At 50.5% G+C, this 27446-nt stretch overlaps 2 protein-coding genes across 6 annotated transcripts in view; one reads left to right on the forward strand and one right to left on the reverse strand.

The window, feature by feature from the left end:
• Positions 1-436, reverse strand: part of ALPK3 (alpha kinase 3) — a 32812-nt gene extending 32376 nt beyond the window's left edge. The window contains exon 1 of the mRNA XM_057380529.1: positions 82-436. Within this exon, the coding sequence (XP_057236512.1) occupies positions 82-224 (143 nt within the window). The 5' untranslated portion in view covers positions 225-436. The remainder of the gene's footprint in view (positions 1-81) is intronic.
• A 5456-nt stretch (positions 437-5892) lies between these two features.
• On the forward strand, positions 5893-25827 carry LOC130582030 (mucosa-associated lymphoid tissue lymphoma translocation protein 1-like). 5 transcript variants are annotated; one of them, XM_057380507.1, is made up of 14 exons: positions 5893-6175; positions 6972-7090; positions 7266-7419; positions 7790-7968; positions 8878-9016; positions 10593-10619; positions 11395-11598; positions 15895-16072; positions 19053-19127; positions 19732-19859; positions 20114-20245; positions 20358-20509; positions 21517-21642; positions 23666-25827. In XM_057380507.1, exons 1-14 carry the CDS (start codon positions 6166-6168, stop codon positions 24026-24028), a joined length of 1986 nt encoding a protein of 661 aa, XP_057236490.1. In that variant the 5' UTR covers positions 5893-6165; the 3' UTR covers positions 24029-25827. The 5 variants fall into 5 exon arrangements, with proteins under 5 accessions (XP_057236490.1, XP_057236486.1, XP_057236487.1 ...); XM_057380503.1 differs by having other exon boundaries at positions 5999-6175; positions 8878-8974; XM_057380504.1 differs by lacking the exon at positions 11395-11598 and having other exon boundaries at positions 5999-6175.
• Positions 25828-27446: the final 1619 nt, after the last annotated feature.

The raw sequence follows: 27446 nt of genomic DNA on the forward strand, positions 1-27446 counted from the left end.
CCCCCTGTCCCTCGCACCCACAGCAGCGGCCAGCTCGGGGACAGTACCCACAGCAACACGTTCCCCCGGGCCGGCGCTCACCTGTTCTGGGGCCGGATGCCCAGCAGGTAACTCCGCCGGTCCGGCCTCGAGGCCCAGGCCGCGCTCTCGGCCTCCTCCGCCCCGTCGATGTGGCTCGTTCCCCGCCCGTAGAGGCCCGCGAGGGCCCGGCGGGTCGAGCCCATGGCCGGAGTGCGGCTGCCCTGCCCCGCGGCCGTCGCTGCCCGCCCTGTCACTCAGCGCCGCCGTTTATAGGCGCCCCGCACATGCCGCTGTCAATCGTGACGCGGCACCCGGCCTCCTCCTCCCGCTCCTCCCTGCCATCGCTGCCCGCTCCAGTTCAGCTTTTCAGGAAGAAGTAAACTTTTTCTTAAAATAATCTCCCCACCGCAGGGGATTTTCACACCTCGAAGCTCTCTGGTGACTAGTGACAGAACCCGACCATGCAGSATGAAGTTGTGTCCGATTTAGGTTGGATATAAGGAAAAGGGTGTTCACGCCACCCAGAGTGTGGTCAGACACWGCCCAGGCTCCCCRGGRAATGGTCATGGCCCCAAGGCTGCCAGAGCTCCAGGAGCTTTTGGACAAGGCTCTCAAGCACAGGTTTGGATTRTTGGGCTGACCTGTGCAGGGCYAGAAGTTGGACTCTGTGGTCCCTTTGGGTCCCTCCCAGTTCTATGATCTCTCAGGATCAGTTACAACAGCTTCCTTGCAGGCCCACCCTGGCTGGCTACACCACTCTGTGTGGTCATGGCAGTCACATCCTCACAACTGGGTCTCATGACTTGGCAGCCTGTTTTTTATCCCAGAATGCCTAAGAGAAGATCTGTGATGGTATTTGTTCAGTCTCTGTAGAAAAGACAACACAAAAGAGGGATATAATAAGTGGATACATGTCACAAACAATTACTAGCAGTGATTTAATACCAAAGGAAAATAAGTAATAAAATGGAATTATTTTCTTTTTTCTACCATCCTCTTACCTGTCAARCTGCTATATCATGCACTGCAGGCACGTCACTAGTGGCACCACATCCCTCCAGCACTGGAATGATGRATGGAGCAGATTCACTGTGGATCAGCTGCCTGCCCATGGCTRCACAGTAGCAATTGCTGCAGGAGCAGGGAAATGGTAGCAAATTGCTCCATTCCAGGAAATACAACAKGATTAGAGATGATCCTCCCTGGGCAGGAGAGACAGCAGATGTGGAGCAAGTAGCAGGGCAGGTGTTGGATCAGTTGATGTGGGACACTCCTGATTTTCTTTTCCCCAGAAAACACTGTGATTTGGAAGATGACTCTGGATAAGGACTGGCACCAGGGTGTGCACAGACACACAGAGTGTGTGCATCACCTATACAGATGACACAACAGTAGCAGGTGATCACATTATCAGGCATGTAGTGCAGGATTTGTGATACAAGAGAGGATACTTGATCCTGGCAAATGCAAAGAACATGGACCTCCTGACACATTTGGATGTGATCCTATGAAATATGGGGAAGGGTGGTCCCAGAGGGCTCACTGAAGACATTACCTTCACCAGGCAGTGAAAGAGCAGATGAAATTGCATAAAACAAATGTAGCATAATCCCTGGAGGAAACCACAGTACTCATTTTCAATAGGCAGCAGTGGGCTCTGTGTGAGCTAATGTCACTTAGAAATAATACATCTCAAACAGAATATAGCAGACCCCAAAAAAACCCAAATGTAGAACTCAAGAGAAGGGCAGCAAGGATGAGCCGAGGTCCAGACTGGCTTCTGCGTAAAGGATAACTACATGGACTGGAAAAAACTACTGAGATGCCCATGACTGAGGTATACACWGCTGAGAAGGACAAGGAGAACAAGACTGGGGCATCAAGACAAATTAGCAGGAGATAAAATTAGTGAAACGGAGATGCTTCCTCCCTTCCCTTGGCTTTGAGCTACTCCCACACATGGCTGTGGCAATTCAATGCCAGTTGGGGTTAATAAAATCCACAGGAYAAATCTGTGGAAAGAAAATCTCCTGAGGTTTATACGGGATGAAGATATTGCCTTCAGTTCAAGAAATGTTTGAGCTGCGTAAGAATATCCAGTGTGTGTGCCCTGATCTCACATCCTTTGATCTGCTTTGGCTGCTGCCCAAATGTGGGAGGCAGGATGCTGGGCTGGGAGGACCCAAGGTGGCATTCTCCTTCTCCCATCCCTTTCTCTGAAAGGTGAAAGAGGACTTTCAGGTCCCATAGCTTCAGGAAACCTGAATTCAAGTCCCAGCATATGAATTACACATTTGTTTTACCATGAGCCCAGTCTCCTGGTGTGTTGATCTGGTAGAACAGAGTCCAGACTACCTGAAAAAGGTGYCCAGAACAGGTAGTTTTCTGCTTTGGGCCTGGAACTGTGTCTGGTTTCAGATTCCCAAATACAGGAAAGACACTGATATGCTGGATCAAGTCCAGTGAAAGCCACCGAAAAGACTGAAGGAGGTCAAACACCTGATATAGGAGAAGAGGATGAGAGAAACTGGGGAGGATGAGAGAAAGTGGGTTTTAAGCTTCAGGGAAAGGCTAAATTAAGACCTTCTTCTGTTCTTCACTACCTCACAGGAGAGTACAGACTCAGAGATGCAGAGTGATGGAATGAGAGGCCAAAATGCAAATGGCAAGGAGTAAAGTTCTGATTAGATATTAGGGAAATTCCTTKCCCTGTGAAGGGAATCAAGCAGTACCACAGAGGCCCAAGAGGTAGGCAATCTCCATCCTGTGAGACAGTCCAACTGTGGATGGGACAGGGTGCTGAGCAGCTGATCGACATCCTGCTCAGAGTRGGGGGCTGGACAAGACACCTCCAGAGCTCACTTCCCACCCTGGGCATACCATGGTTTGGTGCTTCACCCCATCAGTGGAGAGGAGCCTGGATGGTGAGCATAGGTTTAGCTCAGAGGTGACGAGAAAGATCGTTTTGTGTTGTTTGATCCTTCCTGCAGACGCACAGAGGTTATATTCTTTTTCTGCCCTTTCAAGCTCTGAATGATTCTTGTGCCTGTCGCCTGCTGAGACAGCTTCCTCTCACAGCATCTGCTCTCCCATCAGTCTGCTCAGAGAGTGACAGTGCCCTCTGCTCCTGGCTCTGGGGGAAATGCATTCAGCTGCTGGAGCCTGAGCCAGCCAGGCATGAGGCTTCAGTCCTTGTTAGCAAAGCTCTTTTCCTCTGCGTGCAAATCCAGCACCGACTCACACAGTCACAGATGTTTTCTCACTCTTCTCGCACAATTAATCTTTCCCTTTCCCACTCTGCACCCTTAAGCTCCTCCCTTTCTRAAATGACAGGCTTCTTCCTGCACTCTGACAACAAGCTCTCACCTCTGGTTCTTCCCCAAATATTCACAGATGGTGCCAGGGCAGGGCTCTGACAGAGGATGAGCACAGTGGGCTTTCTGAGGAGGAATTTKGAGGAGGATTCTCTCTCTAAAACCCAGAGAAACAGTCTACAGGGAATGCAGCAACCTCCTGCTGTTTGAATAGATGTTGCATCAACCAGAAATTCATCTTTAGCTCTGGAAAAGGAGTTAATTAAATAATAATTTTTCTTAGCTGAAGTTAATTTAATAATCATTTTTCTTAGCTACCTGTGCTGCATGGATAATAACTGCAGCATATGTGTGACATAGAGCTGCTGGCACATCCTCAGCCAGAAGCTTCATTTACAATCATTCATAGGTTTAAAACCTKCAAGAGARTATTTCCAAATGCCTGGCTGGACCCTCAAGAAAGCAGGAAAAAGAAAGGTCTGTGTCATCTCAGACAGCAGGGGAGATTAGCAAAGAAAGATCCTATGCTAAATATCACCTTTCCTGTATTCATGAAAGAAAAGGACCAGTCCTTGCTGGAGCARGGATTCCTCTGGGTCACATTGGATGGACACGATGTAGCAGGTTTTCCTGTCTTTGCAGTGTCACTATCCCATTCTGCACAGAGGAAGGGACATGGAGGGAGAAAATCCTTTCTTGATCCACCASTTATGTTGCGTTTGGCCTTTTCCTACCACCTTCTTCCCTATCTGTTACAAAAGAAAAGCAGCAGGTAGAGGTGCATCCCCAGCCTTGCTTAGTCCCTCTGACCCTATGGCATACTCAGCCCTGCCCTGGGTTCCACACGCATGAATTCCATGAGCACTTCACCACAACTGCTTCTCTCTGCCATGCTGATGCCCCTGTTTGTGCCCTTCCATCCTCCCACTTGGGAGAGACCTCCCTGCTGGCCTTGCTTTTCCTTGGTCASCCCACAGCCACTGCAACAGGACAGAGAAATTTCAGCAGCAGAGAGCCTCCTCTCTAACTGGTCTGTGGTTCCCCTCATGCTGAACTCCTGGTCTCCATCACTCCTGGCACCATGGGAACCTGCTWCCTAGGACTATTAACATGGGGAGAAGCCAGCTGGATGCAAATTTGCCTGCCCTGGGAATGGGAATTTTGTCACCCCACATCCTGAGCCTAGACCTGCTTCATTCGTACAGGCTTTATGTCACACTCCCTGCCCAGTCACTTCCAAGTTCTTTGGGAAATGACAATCAATCACTCCCTGGCCACCCTCTGTCCTCTCCATTTACCATTTCCAGCTAATTTCCTTGTCAGTCCTGTTGGCTCTGGAAAGATGATGAGTTTTGGGTTAACGAGTCTGACTTTGCCCCAACCTTGTAAGTGCAAGGCACAGCACTGCAGAGTCCTCTATCCCATTCCTTCCCTAGCAGAGGGGCTTGTGCAACCTCCGGAGGGCTGGCCCAGTGCCACTTCCCCCAGGGCACTCATGATGCCCGGCCCAGCTGGCGGGGACTTCTTGGAGGAAGCRGGTTCTGTGTGCCCACCCGTGGGAGCGCTGGCTCCACCATGAACCTTTCGGGCCCTGGCCCCCAGGAGAGAGGTGAGTGCAGCCATGGAGCCTGGGGTTGAGGGTGGTGGGCACAGGGGTGTGGGCAGGGGGGCGAGTGACTGTGGGGATGAGAGCAAGGGTGATCATGGGGACAGGGGAAAGACACCCATGGGAATGAGGCAAGGACACTGTGGGGATGGGATGAGGACACCAGTGGGGATGTGGGTGAAGATGGCTGTGAGGATGGGAGGTGGGTCACTGTGTGGGGAAAGGAGCCGAGGGCACTTGGTGAGGAGGAAGGCGAAGACACCTGTGGGGATATGGGCAAGTACACCCATAAGAGGGTGAAAGGCAGGGTGGGGAAAAGGGAAGGAAGGACAGGCCATGTGGAGAGGGGCAAGTGTACCTGKAAGGAGTGGAGGGGGCACTGTGGGGAGGAGGGGAGGACACTAATGCTGAGTAGCTGTGGTCAATAGTCGGAATGGGAACAAGGACACCTGTGGCAAAGGGGCAGGGGCTATTGTGGGGATTGGATGAGGTCAGCAGTGGGGTTGGGGGTGAAAATACCCATGAGGAGAGGGCTGAGGACACTTCTGGGATATGGACAAGTACACCTATAATGGGGGGGCGGAGGGGAGCACTGTAGGGAGACGGACACTAGAGTTTATGAGGGTGAGGTCAGCAGTGGCGGTGGGGAGGTGGTAAGGAGTGTGTGAAGGGGGCACCGCGGGAAAGAGAGACGGACACCCACTGGGACGGGGAACAGGGCCACCATGAGAGGTCACTCCCGAGCAGGGAGGTGCGGGCAGCCTTGCCACGCGAGCGAGGGACACATCCTGCAGCGTCCCGTTCGGAGCGGGGCACACGTACGGAGCCGGGCCTGGCCGAGCGGGGCCCGGCCGAGCGAGGGCCACGCCGAGCGAGGGCCACCTTGTCCCGGCTCGTGGCGGCGCCGCCCCCGGTGCCGGCGGGCGCGGGGCGGGCCGGGAGCGCGGAAGTGCGGGGCTGGCGGCAGCTGAGGGCGGGCTCCGGCCCGGCGCCCCAGCCCCCAGCCCGCCACGGGCCCTCAGCCGGGTGAGTGGCCCTTCAGCCGGGCCCCTGGCCCCTCAGCCGGGCCCCTGGCCCCTCAGCCGGGCCCGACCCGCCCCAGCGCCGCCGTCCCTCACCGCCGCCGTCCCTCAGCGCAGGTGCCGCCGCCGCGTCCCGGGGAGAGGAGCCGCTGTGGGGCCGGGCAGCGGCCGCCCAGGCCGGGGAGGAGCCAGCGGAGAAGCGATGCAGGAAGGTGAGTGGCCACGGGGCACACGGTCAGAGTGATCGTGTCACCCCTTGGGTATTTGCGAGAGTACCCAGAGAAGCCCTATGTTATCCATCCACCTTCCATCGATCCATTCTCTTGTCCATCCACCTATCCATCCATCCATGATGAAAATTAATCCACAAGCACCAGAGGTTTTTGTTCARAAAGGAGACAGAGGAGTCTCATAACTTTATTCGTGAATAAAGGGAGAGGTCATGGGCATTTCCCTTGTAATCTCTCAAATTGCTAGAAGATGTAGCCTCTTTTATCTTAATTTCTCGGCTGCAGTTTCCTCTCTTGCCCCACTGGCTGAGGTACTTGAGAAGTACAGCTCCCCAACAGGTCTAATGCAACCCCACTTCTATCATACATTCCCCCCTTTCAATTTACATCTCTGTGTCTCTGCTCTTGTAATCTATTAACATAGTCTGTAGTAAATCAGAATTCCTGTAGAAATCCTTCCTATTGTTTCCTTCTAAGTCCCAGTATCGGCCTTATTTTATCCCCAAAGTCAGTTTGTAAAGACACTTCCTTCTCATTCCTTTCCCATCCATCCATCCATCCATCCATCCATCCATCCATCCATCCATCCATCCATCCATCCATCCATCCATCCATCCATCTCTCCTTGGGCCAGGAGCATCCCTGTTCTTTCAGTCTCCCCTGTCTTCTGGGGTCAGTGTCCCTCTTGAAGCCCACCATGCCTGGCCACTGGGTGAGAGTGAGAGGCGTGGTTGTAGCTGCAGTGTTGTTCCCACCTCCACATGCTGTTTCTCCACAGCCATTGCCATAATTGAGCAGCCAGTCTCTGTCTCTGTCCCGGTGGGCTACTCCTTCACTCTGCGGTGCCGAGCCCAGGGATGCACCTCACTGCAGTACCAGTGGTTTTGTCAATACCAGGTAAGGATGGGTATGGCACCAGGTTGGTGCCCTGCACACAGTGAGGGAGCTGAAGGAGGGGAGCAAACCAGCAATTGATTTCTGCTTTTACTGCTCTTACAAGGGGCTTCCTAGTGCCTTCTACTGCCAGCAGTGAGGAGGGAATTACTGCCCACTGYCTGTGTTTTCCCTTTAGTCTGACTGTCACCTGATTCCTGGAGCAACCAGCCAAGACTTGCCCATCATTGCAGAGCAGACCCAGCTCTATACCTGCAGAGTAAATGACCTCCGTAGAAATGCCGTCTTCTCTGACTGGGTGAAGGTGGAGGTCCATCAGTGTGTTGCCAGAGGTACAAGTGTTTCATTTACCTTCTTGATGTATTATGGAATCACAGAATGGTTTGGGTTGGGAGGGACCTTCAAGCTCATCTCATTCCACCCGCTACCATGAGCAGGGACACCTTTCACAAGACCGGGTTGCTCCAAGCCCCGTCCACCTGCACTGCACCTTWTGCTTAGAATGTTGACTGTACCCTTGGCAGGAAAGGGCAGGGGTCAGGTTTGGGAAAMCAGAGGCAGGGCTTTAGTGTGGCATTTACTATCACAGACGTTGCTCCCAATGATTCCCTGTTCCCCAAAAAGTGCAGTGGTGATGGCCAAAAATGGCCATGTTTGCTGTTGTTGTGGAGGGAAGACTGATTCTATATTGCTGCCTTGCAGGTCTACCCCCTCGGCTGTGGCAAGGAGAACCAGTCATCATCATCAACCCCAGCGAGCAGTGGGTGGAGGTGGGGCAGCCGCTGCAGCTGCAGTGTGCTGCCATGGGGGTCCCAGCACCCAGCTACCAGTGGTACCGCAATGGTAACCTGCTGGAGCAGCAGAAGAGGAAGAAACTCTGGGTAAGATTTTCTGGGCTAGCTCAGGAGCTTTGGCTGCTGATGTGGGTAATGGGAGAAACTGATTGCAGGGCTGTGAGAAAGCTCTCCACGTATCATCCTGCTGCTTTGATAGCCAGCTGGATGACTCTGCATAAATTATGGACTTTATGGTCTTCTTTCAAAGTTGTGGACATTCCTCTAAGAGGTAACCAATCCATAGATGTGTCAAGGGCTCTCAGCATATCTCTTGTGCCCTTTTACAGCAGAGACATGAGGACGATTGTTGTCTGTATGTGCAGGGGACTGTGGRTGGATGGAGCTGAGGGAATGCCGTCTGCCTGCTACAGACCTAGAAGGAAAAGCTGTTGGTCCTGRCAGAAAAGAGTGAGGGAGGCAGTAGAAGGGCTGGCTTTGTGTTGCTGGCTGAGTGCAAATCAGTGCTGTCTTGAATCAAGAAAGGAGATTTCCTTCCAGGGCATCACGTGAAGGGCACAAGGACAAGATTTCAGTCTCTTGTCAGTAGTGGTCGATGGTATTACAGGTGGCCTTAGATTGCACTTCTGATGGAAAGTACAGTCTGGGRACTAAGGAGAACTTGTTTTCAGAGGTGGATGATGCTGTGCTGGAGCCAGAAAGGCAGCAAGGTCTCTGTCCTTGGAAGTGTTCAGGGCTTGAATAGACAGAGCTATGGCCATCCTGACTCAGTGGTGGCTTTAGTCCCTTTCTCAGCAGCATCYTGGGCTGGAGAACCAGAGTCCTTGCCAGCTAGTACTTCTCTGGTTCTTGTTCATGACCTGATTCTTTGTGAGGCAATGCGAACAGCAGGAAAACTACTTTTTATTCCATGAACACAAGTGCCTTCAGCAGATCCCAGCAGGGAGCTTCAGACTTTCACCATAAATAATGTAATTTAACTTTTGATCTGCCTAGATCCCCCATGCCAAGGTCAGTGATTCCGGCACGTACCTCTGCTGTGCCTCCAACARTCATGGAGAGCATTGGACCAACGCCGTGGACATTCACATCGGTGAGCAGAGCCAGCCCACATCACTTTGCTGCTCATCACCTGGTGAGAGACATAACTAGAAGGGACAAAGGAGTTTGGTGCTCTCTTGAGACGCCGAGCTGGTGAACAAGGACCGTGATAAATAGGATTCCTTGGTATTGGTGCTCTGAGGGAGCAAAGGGAGCAGCAGCTGGAAAACTCCCTAAATGCGGTGACACACTGTCTGGCGGGTGGGATGCTGCTGGGCCCTGCAGCGTGTCAGACRCCTGCTGTGTAAAGGCAGGCTCAGTGCTCTCAGCGGCTCCCTGTGGCTTTCTTGCCATGCCAAGGTGCTGCATTTACAGTTCCAGTCCAAATCACAGTGGGCTCCAGTACCCAGGCTCATTTCCGGTCTCGCTGAGATGTAGGGATGTGCTCAGACACASAGCTGGAGAGGATGGTGTTTATTTGGGAAGGTTCAGGCCCCTTGGGATGGCAGCTCAGGGCTGATGCTGTGTGAGTTGGATCCCAGGGAGAGGAGGTGTCCCCAGAGCCTTGGGCACCCTCCATCTCTGGCTGCTTTGGCCCTCTCCCTTTGCCCTGTGTGAGGCAGGAATAACACGGGCTGGCTTTGCTGGCTCTTTACTGCATCTAGAGATTTTTCTATGCCATAAGCTTCTTGTCCTTCCTTTTAGGCTAGCTTTAAAACTTCTCCAAAGTGCAAATTGATCCTGTGTAGCTGGAGACCTGTCTGCCTGCGTCTACGCAGCCGGCAAAACAGCATCATGGGGGACAAACAGTGAGAAAAGGACACCAGATTGGGTTGAGTTCAATGTGTTACTGCTGGGGAGCTTTAACATGCAACAGATGCCTCTATCASAGGCAGAAAAGGATGAGTGGTTTTGTTCTGAAGTTTTTCAGGCATCTCTGTCGCATCAGTAAACCTGGTTCAGGGGCCAAGGGTCTTCCAGACCCATGAGATTTCTGTAATTTATCCTCAATTTCTTCTTTTAGAGCATGTAGGGTTCTAGAATTTTCTCCTGGGCTGGATTTTTAAATTTATMTCTTCTTTAAATAGGAAAAGCTGGAGCTGTTAGGGTAATGATGATTTTAAGAGGCTGGAAGTGCTCAGGCTGGAGAGCTTGTGCACCAAAGTGAGTAATACTTGGGTGACTTTTCTGAGCCACAACTGATAAAAATCCAGAAAAAGGCAGAGCAGGGAGATGAAAAACTGTGGGAATATTATTGCAATCAAAAGCGGACAGGACAACTTCCTCTGCACTGGACATGTCTTGGTAGAAACTCTCTGTTTTGGAGCTTTTATTGACCTTGAGTCATGTTTCCTTTGCTTTTGGTGCAGGGAGGGAGCAAGTGAGTCACGTCAGGCACAAGCTTCTCCATGCTGACCCTCCTCTRCTCTGCCACTTCTCCAGTCTTTGCTTCCCAGCTGCTCAGGATGCCATAAATCAGGCTGGATTTCATAAATTCTAACRTCAGACCAGTGACTTTAAGGTTAGCAGTCAGGCTATGAAGGAATTGCCTGAGGAGTGTTTCTTGTGCAGTAACTCTGTGTTTATGATTCAACTGTGCATTGCTGGAGATATTGGAGCAGGCACTGGATGCTGGATCCAGGCTTATCATTTCCCTCTTTCTTTCTCAGGTAGATGTGGCTCTGGAAGGTTTTTTGGTGAGTATGGTCATCTTCCTGAGCAATTATTCCCTTATTTAAGAGCCAGGCTCCAGGGTGGATGGGAAGAGAGGGAATGGGCGGGCTTTTTCTGCAGAAACCACTTCAAGCCTTTATGCCCAYATTGCCACAGGCTCTGCACTTTTAGATTAGAGCTGCACAGCACAAGATGAGTCCCATCCCCTGCCAAGGCCTGATCTTTCTCAGCAAGTGGAGTAAGATTATTCCTAATGAGTAATTAAGTCTTAGGCTCTGTGCCTGCCAAATGATTTTAAAAGTATTGTTGACATGACAACTTATCCCTACTTGAATTACCTCCTCAGAGCAGGGCAGAGTTCCTCGTTCCCATCACTACTGACTGACATAAATCCTGCTTGTTTACAGAATCAAAGCAGGGCCCAAGGTTTCTCTCCTTCAGCCCTGTGAGGGGAAAGACCCCTTAGCCTGACTCAGTGCATCCCCCTCCCATGCACCACTKACATGCAAGACCTGTGGTCATGGTGGAGCAGGTAGAGCAAACCATCAGTACTCCTGGAATTTTGGTTGTCAAATGAAAACTTTTCAAGTCTTTCTGTCAACATGATTGTATGTGTATTTTGTTGAAGTGTTCATAAAACCGAGGGCTTTCTGGTGGGTGCTCCAGGCTTGCACCAGCCTAGGGTCTGTGCTGTCTRACTCTTTCATTATGTTGCCCATAGTCTCACTCCAACAGGAGGAAGTGAGACTTTGCCTCCCGCTGAGCATTTACAGCTTTTTCTCTTGGTGTTTGTTTTAGCAACAGGCAAAATAGCACTTTTAGTGGGCAACAACCGCTACCAGCATCACCCCAACCTCAAGGCACCTGTCAGGGATGTGTTTGAGCTGAGTCATCTTCTGGAGCATCTGGGCTTCCAGGTTGTGTCCCTTCTGGATCTGAACAAGGCTGAGATGGCAACAGCGGTCAGTCAGTTCCTGCAGTTGCTGCGGAAGGGTGTCTATGGTAAGGCCAAGCCAGCTCAGCCACCTGCCCATGCTGAGTAGGAATCAGGCAGTTTTCTGAACAGCCATTGAATTAAAAGAAAAGAAATTGAGCTTTGCTGTCTCAAGGGGAACCTGCATCAGTACCAGGTTTGGCAGGAGCCCCTGGATAAGTGTGGTTCAGCTTTGGCTGGGCTACATTCAGGCAAAGTGGGTGTCTCTCCAACACGTGGCTCACCTCCAACCCCAACCCCAATCTCACACTGAGATTTTTGGGAGCCAGTGCTTCTGGTAGTGAATGGGAAAGGGAGTTTCGATTTTTTTCTTGGGTGAAAGAACTGAGGAGCCTGATTGCCCCCCCACTCATGTGTGAAGTGAGGATCTCCTTTTGAGCCCTGACTGCTGCATCTGCTTATCATTTCCTTGTTTCTCTTTCCTGAAGGTCTAATTTAGGCCCTTGACAACTCTTTTGCAGAAGGGTATTCCCAGCTGCAGTGGCTTTGGGGTTGGGCTTTGAGCTTATTGCGTGCTGTGCTCAATGGGAAGTGTTCCTCAAACACCCAACTAGCAGATCTTGTGTGTCATAWAGCAGGTGTTCAGATTTGGTGGTGAAAGTAGCATCTTTGGGGTCCCTTAGATTCCCGCAGCWTAACAGATACCCTGAAAACACTTTGCAGGTGGTTTTTTTTTGTTGTTTCCAAACCTCGGTTTGAGGCTTACCCACCAGCTATATGGCACCCAGACAATGCAAGTTGGTGTGGGCTGATCTAGGCTGGTGCTCAGTGTGAGGTTTGGAGGTTGTGCAGTGGACAGAGACCTGACCATGAGGGAAATGCTGCACAGCCACTTTGTTGCTCAGATGCACTGACTCACCATGGGAGGCTGAGCWGGTGGGAAGGGCTGTGCCTGGTCCTGACACTCTGGCTGAACGTGTCACCCATGACAGCGTATTCCCATGACTTCATTTGCAGCTTCCTTTGGTTGTTGCTCTCTGAAATCCTCTTGTATTTGAGGCTTTACCTCCTCTCCCAAGCCAAAGTCATCCCAGCTGCCATTCTTACCTTCTATCCATGGCACGTGAGGACCAAATGGCATTTTATCCATGGCCCTTACTAAGCACTGGAGAGAAAAAAATGCTTGGAAACTTTTGAAAACATGAAAGCAAACCTTTCATATTGTTATGCCTTGTTTAAACTTCTAGAGCTTTACTGCATTCGTGGCTTTTGATCCTTCCTGAYAAGATTGATTTTGTGGTCTGTCCGGAAAAACACTAACAGCTGAATTACTGAACCTTAGTAAAACGTTGAGTGTTTGTGATGCAATGCCTGCTCGGGTTGAGATTTTCTTTACAGTTCTTCAGGCTGAGTGGTGTGCTATTCTTTGGAGGCAGTGAACTCCACTATGGGSTGGGCCTAGCAGTGATTGAATTCAGGATTTTGGCACATTCACTGGAGTGTTAACRTTGGGTCAGGCTGCCTGCTGAGTGCCCCAGTTGTGGTGCAGCTCCATGAGCCATCCAGGCAGCCTGTTAAAGACCCCAGAGTGCCTGTGAYAGCCAGTCCTGTACACCCATGTGTGTGTTGGACATGCTCCTGTGGCATCCCAGTGCTCTTGCTTGAAGAACCTGAGGGGGCCACCTCCTGTGGAGCACCCGCCAGAGCTGAAGTCAGGAGAGCTTTTTGTAGACACACAGAGGGAGGAGAGGGCTGGCTGGTGAACATGAACTTCCGTGGGTTGGTGCTTGTTGCCCCTTGTTGTATGGTTTGTGCTGACAAGGGCAGTTGGGCTTTGTGATCTCCCTAACTGTCCCTTCAGGAACTATWGGCTTTTGTGAGACTATTCCACATCTTCCGCATCTTCCACATCTTCCAGACCATCCCAGCACAGCTCCTTCTCCCTCTCCTCCCAGGCCTTGATCCTGAAGTGTTCAATAAACAAATGCATGTGGCACTGCATGACATGGTTCAGTGGGCATGGTAGGATTCAGTTCAACGCTGGACTTGATGAACTTGGATGTCTTTTCCAACCTCAATAATTCTATTACCTAAAGGCTTCTCCAATTCACTGTGTGGAGGTCKTGTGTTATCAGGCTGCTTTTCCTCCAGATCTCATCTTAGAAAAGCTGCAGAGGATTTTTGAGGGCCCCAAACATCCCCTAAGTGATCTAATTATTCCACCCTCAGGCAAAAGAGGAATGGATGGCTGTTATTTTGAGCATCCCAAGAAGTCCCAAGTCAAAAAAATTATGGAAATGCAGTGAGAGCAGAAAGTTGTGAGTGCACTATTAGGAATATGGAGTCATGCCTTGATCAAGCCTCAYGCGGACATTTCCTGCATTAGAAGCAGTGCCTTGAGCTTCCCCTTTTTAATTTGGTGCTTAGAAGTTTGTCTGTGAAGAGCAGTTCTGACTGATACGATGTGGGAAGAACTCAGAATAAAACAGCCCTTTCCATCTCTGGGTAAATTGTTTGCTGTTCAGGAGGAGAGATTAAGTCCGAGAGAGGTTGGAGAAGTTGCTCAGCTGATATGAAACTCACGTTTTTTGATTTGAACATGAGTCTTTGTGGTTTAAATAGCATGGGTAGCACTTGGTGGTACATTCAGGTACTCAACCAGATCTCAAAAGTTAGAAGATTTAAGGAYTGAATCATTCTTTCTGGGCTTTCCTGTAATATTTCATTTTTTTCCAATTATCCGTGATGCTGCCTGGTAACAGATGTCATCACTTCCCTGCRTGTACAGGCAGAGGGATGAAAGCCACCAGTGCTCAATGGCTTAAGGGGCCCAACCTGCATCTGATTTTTCTAGAAGGCTCTCTGTTTTATGTTCTTTTCTAGTCTCAGAGGAGGGCTTTGTGGCTTTGATTTGCAAGTTGCAAAAGTTTAAAGCTTCCGCATATCTGAACCTGCCATCTCTGGCTGGCAATCCTCAAGTAGAGGAACCCAAATCTCTTAGGCATCTGTGAAAATGGCTATTTGAGAAACTTTCCATTGTCCCCTGAGAATGGAAACCAAAGGTGACTCAAGGCCTTTTTGACTATGAGATCATGTTTTCCATCCTCCACACGATGAGATCATGCTTTCAGCCCTTCAGCTCCTGCCCCTGTTACTGCATCCTTGCAGAATCAGACCAAAGTGAGCGTTCTGCCAAATCCAGGGGCAGGGAAAATACTCACTGGAGGGAGAGTTTACTCACTGAAGTGTGGGCTTTGGCGGCAAATCTGAGTGAAGAATTTCTCCTGCTGCTTTTTCCCATCTCTGACCTCTCACTTTTCACTGTCCCTCGGTTGCAGTAACACAACTCTCTGCGCTACCTCACAGAGCTATTTTTAACCCATTTCAGTTCCCCAAGTTGGCTTTCACCAACCAGCATCCCCCAAGCAGTGTCATTGGTGCTGGGGAGGGGTAGCCAGCCACTATGCAGCTTCCTTTTGGGAAGCTCCAGCCTGCATGGGGATCGCTGTGCTGGCACTGTGCTGAACACAGGGCTCGGAGAGGAGCCCAGCTTAGGCCATGCCAAGCTCCCCAGTGCTTCCTTCCCACCTGGATAGCCCTGTGTTGCCATCTCTTGGGAAGGCAGAAACCATTGTTAAGTTTAACTTGATTAAGAGTATATCAAAAATTCTTGTTGGGTCTTGGGCTTCCCAGCARCATCGGCATGAGTGTGAATCCTCCCCTGCCTAACAGGATTGGTGCRTGATCTGAGGTTTTTGAAGCACATGATTTGTATTATGGACATTGGAAGAATTAATCTCTCTGTCTATATCTAATTTTTCACCAGCATATAGGTGTGTGAATACAGGCAGACCTTTGAAATCGACAGTGTTTCCCATCACTTAATCAGTTGTTAGTCTCTTCTCCAAAACTAGGAAGCTGAGGAGCTTCTCATTTAAATGTCTGTTAATGTATTTTCCATCATGGTAAAATCCTTTTCCGTTGCCTTACCCTTCAAAGATCTGAGGATTAACCAAAACATTGTACAATTCAGCCTGGGGTACCAAGCCTGGGTGTTGTAGCACAGAGGGTTTGGAAGCCAGGGACTGTAAACCCAGGCATTTCAGGAGACAAGCAGTGCAGGAATCTCCACAAGTAGAGGAGAGCCTCTTGAGGCTGCTTCCAACTCTGAATAAAGGGGGAATAAATTGGAAAGAAGTTGAAGCTCTTCGGTCAATGTAGCTTCAGTTCCATAGGTGCCACTGGTCTAGGTCTGCCCTGTGCCAGTATCCCTTCAGGACAGGGGGTGGGACATGGTYGTGGGGAGCTGGTTACAGACCTACAGGTTGGCATCCTGATTCATCCTCTCCTCTCCCTGTTCYCAGCTATATTCTACTATGCTGGGCACGGGTACGAACATCTGGGGAGGAACTACATGGTCCCTGTTGATGCTCCACAACCCTATGCCCCTGAGAACTGCATCAGCGTGCAGAGGATCCTCCAGAAAATGCAGCAGCAGCAGACGGCCCTGAACATCATCCTGCTGGACACCTGCAGAAAGTGGTAGGGTGCTCTTCCCTATTCCTCACCTGGACTGGGCATTCCAAGGGCTGGGGGAGGGCAGCCATCCWCATCTAAGGGCTTTGAGGGCCCCAATGATTGCCACGTCCCCTGTGGTGATGCTGAGCCTCTGTCAGAGGTTATGATCTATGCCATAAAAGCAGCCACACTGTCAGGTCCTGCAGGGTGTCCTGTGGGATGTGTCAGTCACGTATTAGTGCAGAGAGCATCAGACCCTGTCTGAGATCTGCTGGAGAAAGGGGCTGGAAGCCCTCTCGATTTTTTGAGGTTGCCTCAAGCCTGTGGAGGGATGTCTCTGCCTGGCACAAATTGTTGGCTCAAACTCAGCGCAGAGTTTGTCTTTTGTGTTTGAAGCCTGACCCACCTGAGCTGTGAGCACTGTGTGCTCAGGCTGGGATTGCTCAGCTCAACTCTCTTCTCCTGGCTGTGTTCTTGTTAATATCTCAGGGAGAAAAGTGCAGCATGACAGGGAAAATATCTTAAGCCCTCCTACTTGCTTTTTACTGGCCTTAWATCCTTCTGAAGTGGTCGTGTTGTGAAGCAGCTGCTGCTGAGGTCAGAGATCAGCATTTTCCCACTTTCTGTGGAAAACCCATCATCTTCTCTTGGCCTGCAGACCTCTATCCTGCTGCAGAAAATTACTACTTGTCCAATTTCAGCAGAGGTGGGTGGGCTCTTTCTGTAGAAGCTGTCATTAGTTCATTTATTTCAGGCTCCTGAGGCAGATTTACAGGTCAGAAAATGCCTGGAGAGGAAATGTGGGGACAGCTCTCTATTTGTGCCGTGGTTCCTGCACTAAGAACTGGAAAGACAGCAGGGCTTTTGATACCCTGAGCAAGTTGCCAGCCCCTGGAGAGAGGATAAGTTTTTGATTCCTTTTAGCTGCACCGGTGGGTCTGCTTGCTTAGAATAGCTTAAAGCTGGCTGTGCTGGGACTTGTCCTGCAGCTCTGGATCAGGAGCTTGGTGTCCCTTGATGCTGCCCTGAACTGCCCAGAGTGGAACATCCCCTTTCTCCCTTCTTGCTGGCCTCTGAGAGCAGTGTGTTATTTCCCTGGCACAGCTGGCAGTATCTGTCTGCCCTCCCGCAGGTGAACAGGCAGCCAAGCAGGAGCRCCTGGCTCTCATGGATACATGATGGCACCAGGCAAGTGCAGCTCTGGGCTGCTGCTCTGCTCTCTGAGGGCAGYGTGTGATGCGGAGGCAGTGTGGAGGCTGCACAGGGACCACCAATGCAAATGTTAACAACCTATGAAACAGTTTTGGAGCTGCTGTCTCCTTCCTTGGCATTGCCAGTGGTTCCTTTGCTCATGGAGTCTCAATGGTGCTCTGGGAAGAGGATACCATGTAAGATTTGYTGTGATATTGAGGCAGTCATGCAGCTGGTTTTCTCCCTCCTTTCCCAAAGTTCACACCTCCCCTTTCCCACAGCAAGCACAGCACTTCATGCAGTGGGTGTTATCCCTGATCTTGTGGTGGCAGGAGCTCTCTCCTGAGTTTTTTTTTATCTCAAGAAGTCACAGTTTCAGCTCAGGAAAGCATCTGGGTTTCATAGCTGTATGTGTTCACACCTCTGTGTAAAATAAGTCTCCCAGGGTCCCCTTCCCCAACAGCCTCCTGGTCAGACTGATGTTGCAGGTCTGTCAGTAGCTCAGGCATGAAGCTGTGTCTATGCTAAGAGGGAGCTCACTCAGAGTTTCTCCCTCACTCCATATGTTGGCCAGGGCGGTGAGAAACACATCTCCCTCTGCCAAGTGGGAGCAGATGCTCAGCTTTAGCAGGCGAGGAACCAGAACACAGAGCCTGTGTGTAGCCTCATACATTTATATGCTGATTTTGGGTGGATGTGATTGCCTTTTCCAGGAATTCCCTGATATATCCCTGGACCTGGAACCAAAGATTCCTGCATTAAATTAGGAGTAGCTGAGGAGCAGATAAATTTCAATATTCAGATTTAGAAACATGTCTCCATTCTCACATTTTCACCTCTGATCATCTTTAAGACAACTTATAGAAGCCAGTTAAATTCTGCCATTAAACTGTGCCATCAGCAATAGGTGATGTGCTGGCTGCTGGCAATACCCCTGTTCCTTTACTCTCCTTAGTATGCCAGCTCCAGCCCCAGGAAACTGCACTGGAATTGAATTACATGTACTAATGCTGCCTCTGTGCCTGGCTCTTATCTGWGTTTGACTGGGAGCAGCTCTGAGTCACTGGTGTGGACTGGAGGCAGTCTGTCCCCACACTGTCAGTCTGGCTTCAGTCAGGTGGGCAAGGCTTGACCATTCAATGCAACCAAGGTATCTTTTTTGTTGGAAATCAGATCCTGTCACCGTGGGTCTACCTGATTTCGAAAATAACAGGAGTTGTGCTCATTCAGCTGCATCTAGATTGAGGTGCCAGTTTTGAGCTTTGAGACTCGTGTGTGTGTCCTGATCCCATCTCTCAGGGTGATCTGGGTGTATGAGGGAGGTGTATGAGCCATAGCCTGCTTTGGTTCCCTGAGGCAAAAGTGGTCTGGAAGGGCTCCATGGTGTGTCCCAGAACCCCAGCAAAGGCAATTGAGGTGTAACCATGGTGTTGTGGGACAATCGTCCATTGGGCCACCATGAACCTGTGTGTTCTCTGCACTGTGGTGCTGCCTGGAGCTGTAAAAATGCAGCCTCTTGAGGGAGGAGGGCAACATGCACCCACAGCTCCACGTTGCACCCACGGCTCCAGGTTGTACCACAGCTCCAGGCTCAGGGTAGGGAGCAGCTCACCAGTGCAGATAGGTCACAGCTGGACATACCCACTCCTTTCCCTGAGGTTTGGGTTCTTGGGGGTCTCCTAGCTTYAGTCTCTCTGGCTGTGGGATGTGGGAGTTGATCCTACTGCCATCTCAAACTGATGGACATGAGGAGTGTATGAGCATTGTCCCCATGTGTCCTTGACACTGACTTGTGTCTTTGCCTCCTGTCCAGGTACAACCCGGGGCGTGCCTTGTCCCAGGTGCAGCCRCTGGAGCCCTGGGGAAACACTGTCTATGGCTATGCCACGTAAGTGACTTCACCATCCCCACACCCTCACACAGGACCAGACATTGGCACAGCCCTGTCTCCTCTCATTCTTTCATGTGTGGTGTGTCTGGAGGCTGGAGAGGGCTTCTCTCATGTTCCCTCTGGCTCTCACCTCCATCTAATGAATTTGCTGTTCAGACACTTCTGTCCTTCCTGCTGCCACCAGCCTCTACTTCTGTTACAGGCTGTGTTTGAAGGTGACATCGGTTCTGTCACCTGTTCTTCAGCCTCATTCCCCAGGTGTATGTGCTATGAGCAGCCCACCCAAAGCCTCCTGAGGTGCTATTTTATGTTATTTTACTTGTCCAGTGCCAGTTCCACTGGCTTTTCACATTTGTCACCTGCCTGGGCTGGCAAAGGAAACTCTGCTGTCCTGTCCCATTCCCTTCCACTGCTTTCTCCCATCCTGGGGCCTGCCCATTCTCTCTGGTGCCAAAGCCAAGCACTTTGTGTTATTCCTTGACAAGCTCACTCAGACCCAGCCAAYAGAATCTGGGTAGAGTTGGCCACCCCAGACTCACCTTGGTCTTCATGGCCAATGCAGAATTGCAAGGACTCTGAAGAAATGTCCTTACTCTTGCAGGAGCGAAGATGCAGAAGCCTATGAACTGCAGGATGAGGAGTTCAGCTCTGGGATTTTCATGAAATACTTGAAGAAACACATTCTACAAGAGAAGAAGGTTACACACATGYTGGAGGATGTGTTAGAAGGTGAGAGATGAGCTAGAAACCACTTGCTTCAGTGGCAGGGGTGAAAAGAGAGAGCAGAGACTGAGTGGCTCTACATCACCCCATCCCATCCCAGCCAGCCAACTGTTCCTGTCTAAAATCCAAACACAGGCCATGCCCCATGGAAGCTTCCAGTCTCCTGGCAGCAGCATAGAGACATTCATGCAGGGGCTGAAAGGCAGGGAGATCAGTAAGGAACCTGGAGTGATCTTTGTGYCTCCAACTCTTTCCTTCAGACATTGGCCGGGATCCCCTGGTCACTGGGAAGCAGGTGATGGAGATCAAGCACACTCTGAAGGAAGGCCGGTCCCTGACAGACCCCATCTGTCCCTCGGGAGCAGCCCCTGAGTGCTGGGGGCATGGCCAAGGTGAGCCATGCAGGGTGTGGGGAGGAGGGCAGTGGGGGTCCCTGTGCCCCTTGGGGACACTGTGGGTACAGGACCCTTCAAGGAGCTGATCCTGCTTGAATTTCCCTTCCAGAGCCGCCAAGCAGAACGGTGACCTTCCCGTGCGGGGCACGAGTGGAGCTCCGCTTCCTCCGGCTCTTCTCCAACCTCATGTTCGTGTGTGCCAAGCCTCAGCCATCCCCGGCCCACGTCACTGACCCCCAGCTCCTGCTCCACTGGCCCGTGGTGAGCGCTCTGGCCAGTCCCCTTCCTAGGCTGCTTTCCCCAGGGCAGAGGTGGGAGGGTGGTTGGGCTGAGTCCTGAGGGCTGGAAAAAGGCTGATCCCCTCCTCTGCATATACCTCTTTGAGGCTCCTTCTACTCAGTGAATTCCCTGCTTTGCTTCTCATGCATCACAAAAGAGATTTGGCAGCACTTTGATGCCTTTAACCACTTATCCGTCAGACTGATTTCTGGCCTGCCTGATTAAATTACTGCATTTAATCTGATTGAGGCCAAGAGCTATTCTGATTTCTGTGTTTGAAAGCAGGTCTGGCTTTTTGACTCATATCTTCTTAGCCTGCTGTGCTAATACAATATACTCCTTCCCAGTCGAGCTGTGCCAGCTTCCTTGCACCCTTTCTCACACTTTTGCTCACAGACCAYGTGCCCAATGTGGACTTTCCTGATGGTCTCTGTGCCACCCCTACGGATTTAATTTGCTGCTCTTTTCTTTAACCATCTCCATTGTTTTCTGTAGTCCTTCTCCCAAAGCATAGCTCATTTGTGGTGGATTTTTTGGCCCATGCTGCTCATGGAGGGAGACTGCTCCTCAGCACTATGTGGTCACTGATGCAGCAGGGTATATCCAAGAGGTTTGGTCCTGATCCTGCCCCTTCCTAAGCTGCAACATCGTTTCCTCTTGTGAGCCCCCTAATCATGCATGAAAATAGTGTCTGTGTGTGTGCACATGTATTTGTGCGCTTCCCCCCACATCATGACTGGGAGTGATGGGGATCCAGCTGCCTGCTCCTGCCTCTGGAGCTGTCTCAAGAGTGATCAGGGACACAAAAAGGGACCCCAGTACAGCCAGATCCCTGCTCCCGTYCCACTTCATGGCAGAGCTGGATCATGCTGAGTGGCATTTCCACTAGCCAATATGTCAATCTGAGCATGTTTGGTGGGCAGTTATGCCTATGTGCTTYATGCTGATGCTGAAATTTCCTTGCATTTCCTCGTACTTTCCTGATGCAGGAGACAGATGATGTGGCYGTCCAGAGGGAGAGCTGCCTGGACCATGTGGAGACCCTGCTCGCCTCCATGTACAARCGGGAGGAACTGGACTGCGTCTTCCAGCTCTGTGCACTACAGAAAATTCAGGTAGAGAGTAGCCAGGTGCAAATTTCCACATTCTCTGTACTCTCAGGGAAGTGGTGTCCCATCCCATGGCTGGAGCTAGATATGCCCTCTGATGATGTGTCCGTGTCAGTGTCACATCCAGACCAATGTTAGAGGACCTTGTTGATCTTCAAGGCACAAAAGCCACCGCTGTTACAGAATCACAAATTCACAGACTGGTTTGGGATAGGAGGGACTTTAAAGCTCATCTCTTTCCATCCACTGCCATGGGCACAGACACCTTCCACTATCCCAGGTTGCTTCAATCCCATCCAGCCTGGCCTTGGGCACTGCCAGGGATCCAGGGGCAACCACAGCTTCTCTGGGGGGCCTCAGTATACCCACAGGGAAGAATTCCTTCCCAGTGTCTCATCTAACCCTGCCTTGTGGCAGTGGGAGCCATTCCCTATGTCCTGTCCCTCCATCCCTTGTCCCCAGTCCCTCTCCAGCTCTCCTGGAGCCCCTTTAGGCCCTGGCAGGGGCTCTGAGCTCTCCCTGGATCCTTCTCCAGGTGAACACCCCCAGCTCTCCCAGCCTGTCTCCATAGGAGAGCACTGCCCTTTTACCTCACCTTTTCCACCTCAGCAAAATCTTTCTGATTTACAATCAGGCTGCAGAGCCCAAGTGTGGATGCTCTTTGCTTTTGTCCACTGTTGTCTCCACTGCCTGGCTTTCCTATCAAAGCTGACCCACAGCTTTCCCCTCTCTGTGCTGGGAGCAGAGAGAGGCATCACTGGTCATGGATGGTTCTGTTTCCCTGCTAACTGGCCATGGAAGCTGCTCTTAGCCCCATCAGCCATGGGGAGGTCAGACCCTCYCACTTATTTCAGGTGGAGGATGTCTGACAAGCTGAGTGCTTGCCTGGGAGATGAGCTCATGGGCTGGCTAGGATCTGCTGTCATCAGATCCAAGCCTAATCCAAGCTGTGCCTCTTTGGCACACTTCAAAACACCCTCAAACTATTTAAAGACCATGAGAGAGGCAGAATTCCTAGTCTCCTGGCTTGTCTCTCCTCAAATAGCAGTGTGCRCCTTGTTTCCACTTGGATGCTTTTTCCTCCCCCTAACACACAGTCAGTGGATCTTACACTGAGTGCTGCTCTCAAGCTGCTGCCTGGATCTGCCTACAGCAAATGCTGCTTGCTGAGTATGTGGTGTGCTTCAGCATATGGCAGTGATTGATCCTGGAGCTCCTTTCAGAACCTTTCCCAGCTGTTCTGAATTGCTTTTAAGAGCAGACAGGAGACCTGGACCAGGCATTGCCTGCCAAAATCTTCTTGTTCCATTATACATCTCCCTGTTCTGTACAGGCATTTTGGGCACAGCACYGTGCTGGAGGTTTGCTTTCAGAGGTTTGACTGCCATGAATGTGGTAATTCTCTTCTTTCTTCATATTTTATAAAATCCTAAAATAGTGCTGGGCTGTGRACAGATCCCTTTGGAGCACTGCTGCTTAAAGCTGTTGGCTTTTTTAGTGTGAGCTGTGTTTTAGTTCATAGAATCCCAGCRTGGTTTGGGCTGGGAGGAACCTTAAAGCTCATCTCATGCCCCACCCTGCCGTGGAGAGGGACACCTTCCACTAGACTAAGTTCTGTCTAACCTGGCCTTGGACATTTTCCAGGKTTGGAAGTGGTTCACGCTTTCCTGTCCCCGTATGCATTGTTCCTGGCCATGGTGCAGCCCCTCCTGCTCCCCTGTGCCCACATCCCAGGGATGATGCTCACGGTGACAGTGCCCTAACGAAGCTGATGAGATCCCAAGAGAGGTGGCCTGATTTCAGAAGTCCTGAAGTCCAAAATCCRTGTCTGAGGCCTTCAAGTGTCATGAGCTGTATGAGTACATACAGCTCATTTTCTCTGGCAGTAGCATTGCTTCATCCTGCCACAGCATGGGGCTGTGAGCCTGCACAACARCCAGCCAAGGCTCCTTTGTGGCAGCAACGGCAGCAAAGCTGTTTCCAGTCTAATTCTCCCATTCACTTTGCATCATTTGCTCTCCCCTTCCAGAAAGACGTGGTYCTGCAGTTGGATTTGCATTATACCCATCTGAGCACAAAACAGAGGACTTGTGAAAGCCTGCAAACGACCCTCCAGAAATCCCTGCTGGGGCAGTTTTTCAGCCAGAGGAATGACTCCCAGCCGGACTCCCAGCGAGCTCCTGCCGGCACGGGCAGCGTGTGCCTGCGGGATGCGTCGGCGCTGAGCACGGACCCCAAGGGCCAGGGATCCCTGAGCACAGGCTCTGGCCACAGCTTGCCCAGCAGCAGCCCCTCCAACTTTGGCAGTGAGCCCGAGGAGAACGATGAGAGCGACCTGGGTGAGCTCTGCTTGGCGCTGCTTCGGGCTGACCTGGGGCAGGAAGGGCCCTGAGCCTCGGCCTKAGGAGCTGCTCTTTTAACTGAGGTCTCAATTTGAGTGTTGAATCTGTCAGAATCCAGCACCTGCTTCCCAGCCTCGGCCTCGGGCTGTCTGAATGAGACCAAGGCTGCTTTTTTTGGAAAGGTTTCTCCCATCTGCAGCCTGTGGTGTGCAGGGCCTGTCTCGTGGGAGCATCGGGATCAGCATTGTGGTGTCCGGCAGAGGACAGGGCCACCTGCCAGTCACAGTCACAGCACTGCCAGGCAAACGGGCGTTGCTGCAAGGCAAGGGCACCAGCTGATGTTTTCTGCCTGTGACGGGAAGCCCACAAACACTACAGACCCCTCCGGCTCAAATCCCAGCTGTGGTTGATGGATCTCACCAACCTGTGCAAGGGAGACAGAGCTGGACCAARGGGACCAGCTGGAGCAGTGTAGGCTCTCTCCAGGGTCCCAGCATGGTTTTCTTCCCATGCCTGTGTCAAAACATTTATGTTAAGTTATGCATTTRTGTATTTCTGAAGAATGTATTTATAACTGGGGTGAGACAGTCACTTGCCAGGAAAAGGAAGGTCAGATATTCTGCCCAGTGTGTTTACAGTGGAGGATGGAACAGGCTCCAGGCAGGTGCACTGACACCTGCCCCTTCCAGCGTGGTACAGGGGCATTAAAGGGTGWTCAGCCCTCTGCAGTTCTGAGTTCCTCTCAGGTGCAGAATGTCCTACTGGAGAGATGGAATGTACTGGGATTGAGAAAAGATAACCTCAAAGAAATTGTTACTATAAATCGTTTTTTCTGTGTGCCTGTTTGTGCTCTGGACAACCTCAAGCACTGCATGGAGAGCCTGCTGTCCAGGGAGAGCCACAGTTGAGTACGGCCCAAAGGACAGGCTGGGTGGGTACAGGCCCCTCCCTGACTGCTTCCCTAATACATGTTTGATGTGATTGCTCAGTAAGGGCCTGAGAGGGTGATCCAGTAGTTCCATAGGGGCCAGTGACCCCAGTGAAGTGTGAGGTCTCCATCCTTAAAGAACACTCTGGACTGTAGAAGGTGCCGATGACCTGATCCAAGCTGGCTGGGGGCTGAACCAGAGACCACTGGAGATCCCTTCTGGCTGTTGCAGTGCTGTGAAAGAAAGAGCTTGGAGAGCAGAACTTCTTGAGAGTCAAGGGTGCATGGTGGGGAGAACACCCTAGCTCTGTCTTGCTTTAAAAGAGGGTTGGAGGCAGAATTTTCTCAGTTTTGGTCTCTTTCAGCAGTGAAGATACTTCCCTGGCTGTGGTGTCAGTTGCAGAATAGAAAAATCTGAAATTTTGCTTCCAGATAAACCATTCTGCAAGTGCTGAAAACCTGTCCAAAGAGAACAGGAGGCTTTTATTCTKCTCACAGTGAGTAGAGCCAAGGGAAAGAAGAGGGGCCCCATCTGGCTGCTGACTAGAAATTCTAGAAAAGTAAAGTTCAAAAAAATAAAAAATTCAGAGGATGTAGTTTAAATAAGATGGKCTGATAGAGAAGCTAAACCAGAAAATAATAAACTAATTTCTGGAAGAACCAAAGATCAACTCAACACCAGCAGCCACCGAGGACAGGTCAGTGAGAATGGCTCTGCAGGCATTTGGGAGGAGCTGGGGGATCTCACTGCCTCTGTGAGGAATTATTCACACTGTCCTGTGCTGTTGGGGCAAGGCTTGTTCCTGTCTCATGTTATCATGCCAAATGTCACCTAATGTGAGTGTTTATCTCGTTCAAAGTGAGGCTGGTAATTTTTTTCTGAATAAAACACTATTGGTGTTTTTAATGCACAAAGCTTCACAGGGCTGAGTTAATTGTTTATTTTCCCTCTAATTGCCAGGGTGTAACTTAATATTGATTTACTGGGGTTTCATGCTTCCAACTTGAGCTTCAAGGCTTTTCTGTGGGAGCATTGTTTCTTTTTTTAGGTAACTAAAAATACTGAAGTTTGGATTTAGAAAGTGGATCAAATTACTAGATAGGATGAAATGATGTTCAGGTGAAATGTGTAGATGAAAAAAAAAAGTCAGCATTTGTTGAGATTTGTCCATCTGCTTTGTAAGTGTCCATGGCTCTGAGGTGCCTTAGGGGGTCTCTTGTCCCTGTCATCAGCTCTCCTATTCCTCCTCCACGCAGACTTTGCAGCCAGGCCCAGGGGAGCTGTGAACATTCCCCTGGTGGTTCATTCCCTGAGATGATGGTTTGTCATGTCTGGGAACTTGCTGAAATGCAAAGGTGGMCTTTGTGTGCTGGGCCTCAGCTGGAGTCATTGTAAGAGAGGKTGGAACTGTGGCTCCTTCATCCCCCACTTTACACATGAAATCCAGACTCCCTCATGATGGTTAAACTGTTTGATGCCAGTAAATTTTCCTGGAAATCTGTGTTTCCATCTCCCAGCATCCAGGACAGACAAGGCATCCCAAGATTACTGTGTCTCTTGGCCACATCCTTTCCACTCTGCAGCCACAGACCTCGGGCTCCCCAGCCCCTGTGCCATCTGGAATGTGCCAGCCCAGGCAGCAGCAGGCAAAGTGGGACCCATTCCCTCTCTGCCTCCTTACCTTCCACATCCATTGCCCTTCCTCTGTTTCTGGGCCAGTCTGTCCCCAGAGGCTACAAACAGCACTTAGAACCGTTTTTGTTGGTAATACAAGTGCTTTCCTTCACCCAAGTCTGTATTTTCTTTAAAAAGCACCAAGTGAAGCTTTAAAATTATATATATGATCAAAATAGCAGCTCCTAAATATGCAATAATTTTATTTTTAGATAGATGCCCTTCTTTTCCTCTCTGCTAGGGCAGATGTGTTGAAGGGAAGGACCTTGAGCAACAGCCTGATATGTTCTTCTTCTACTACAGAATTCATTTGGGATGCAGTTCTTGACTCATTTGCTGAGGTTTGTCAGGAACTGGCAAAACAAGGCAAGTGTAAGCAAAAGGACAGAAAACAAGGCAGTGAAAATCAGAGAAATCAGGGAATGTGGGATATGCCATTTCAGTCTGTTACTGGAAAATCCTGGGCCCAGGTGCAGTTCAAGAGGTGTTTTATGTGTGCACTGGCAGATCCACCCCGACCTGCTACCCTTCTGTTGGCAGCAGATTCCTGAAGGTTTGTTCTCTGTGATCAAAGGAAGGAAAAAGTGGATTTGTCTCACATCAGCCACTCTCCAGCCTCARCCAAAGAAAGAAAAAAACACAGGGCAGGTTCTTCATTTCTGGGGGGGAAAAAAGTCGATCTGGGTCAATAAGTCATTTCACTTAACAGCTCACTTAACTCTTTCCATCTCTTTGGAACAAATCTCCTTCACACGACTAAATCTTAATCTACTCTTTAGAAACTGGTAGTTTGTCCTTATTTTCCACTTGTTAAGAGGTTTTCCATGATATACAGAATCTCCCAGATAATTTCCTGCTCCACATT

Source organism: Malurus melanocephalus, unplaced genomic scaffold, assembly GCF_030028575.1.
Source record: "Malurus melanocephalus ecotype Western Australia unplaced genomic scaffold, MMel_1.1 scaffold_457, whole genome shotgun sequence".
Lineage (NCBI taxonomy): Eukaryota > Metazoa > Chordata > Aves > Passeriformes > Maluridae > Malurus > Malurus melanocephalus.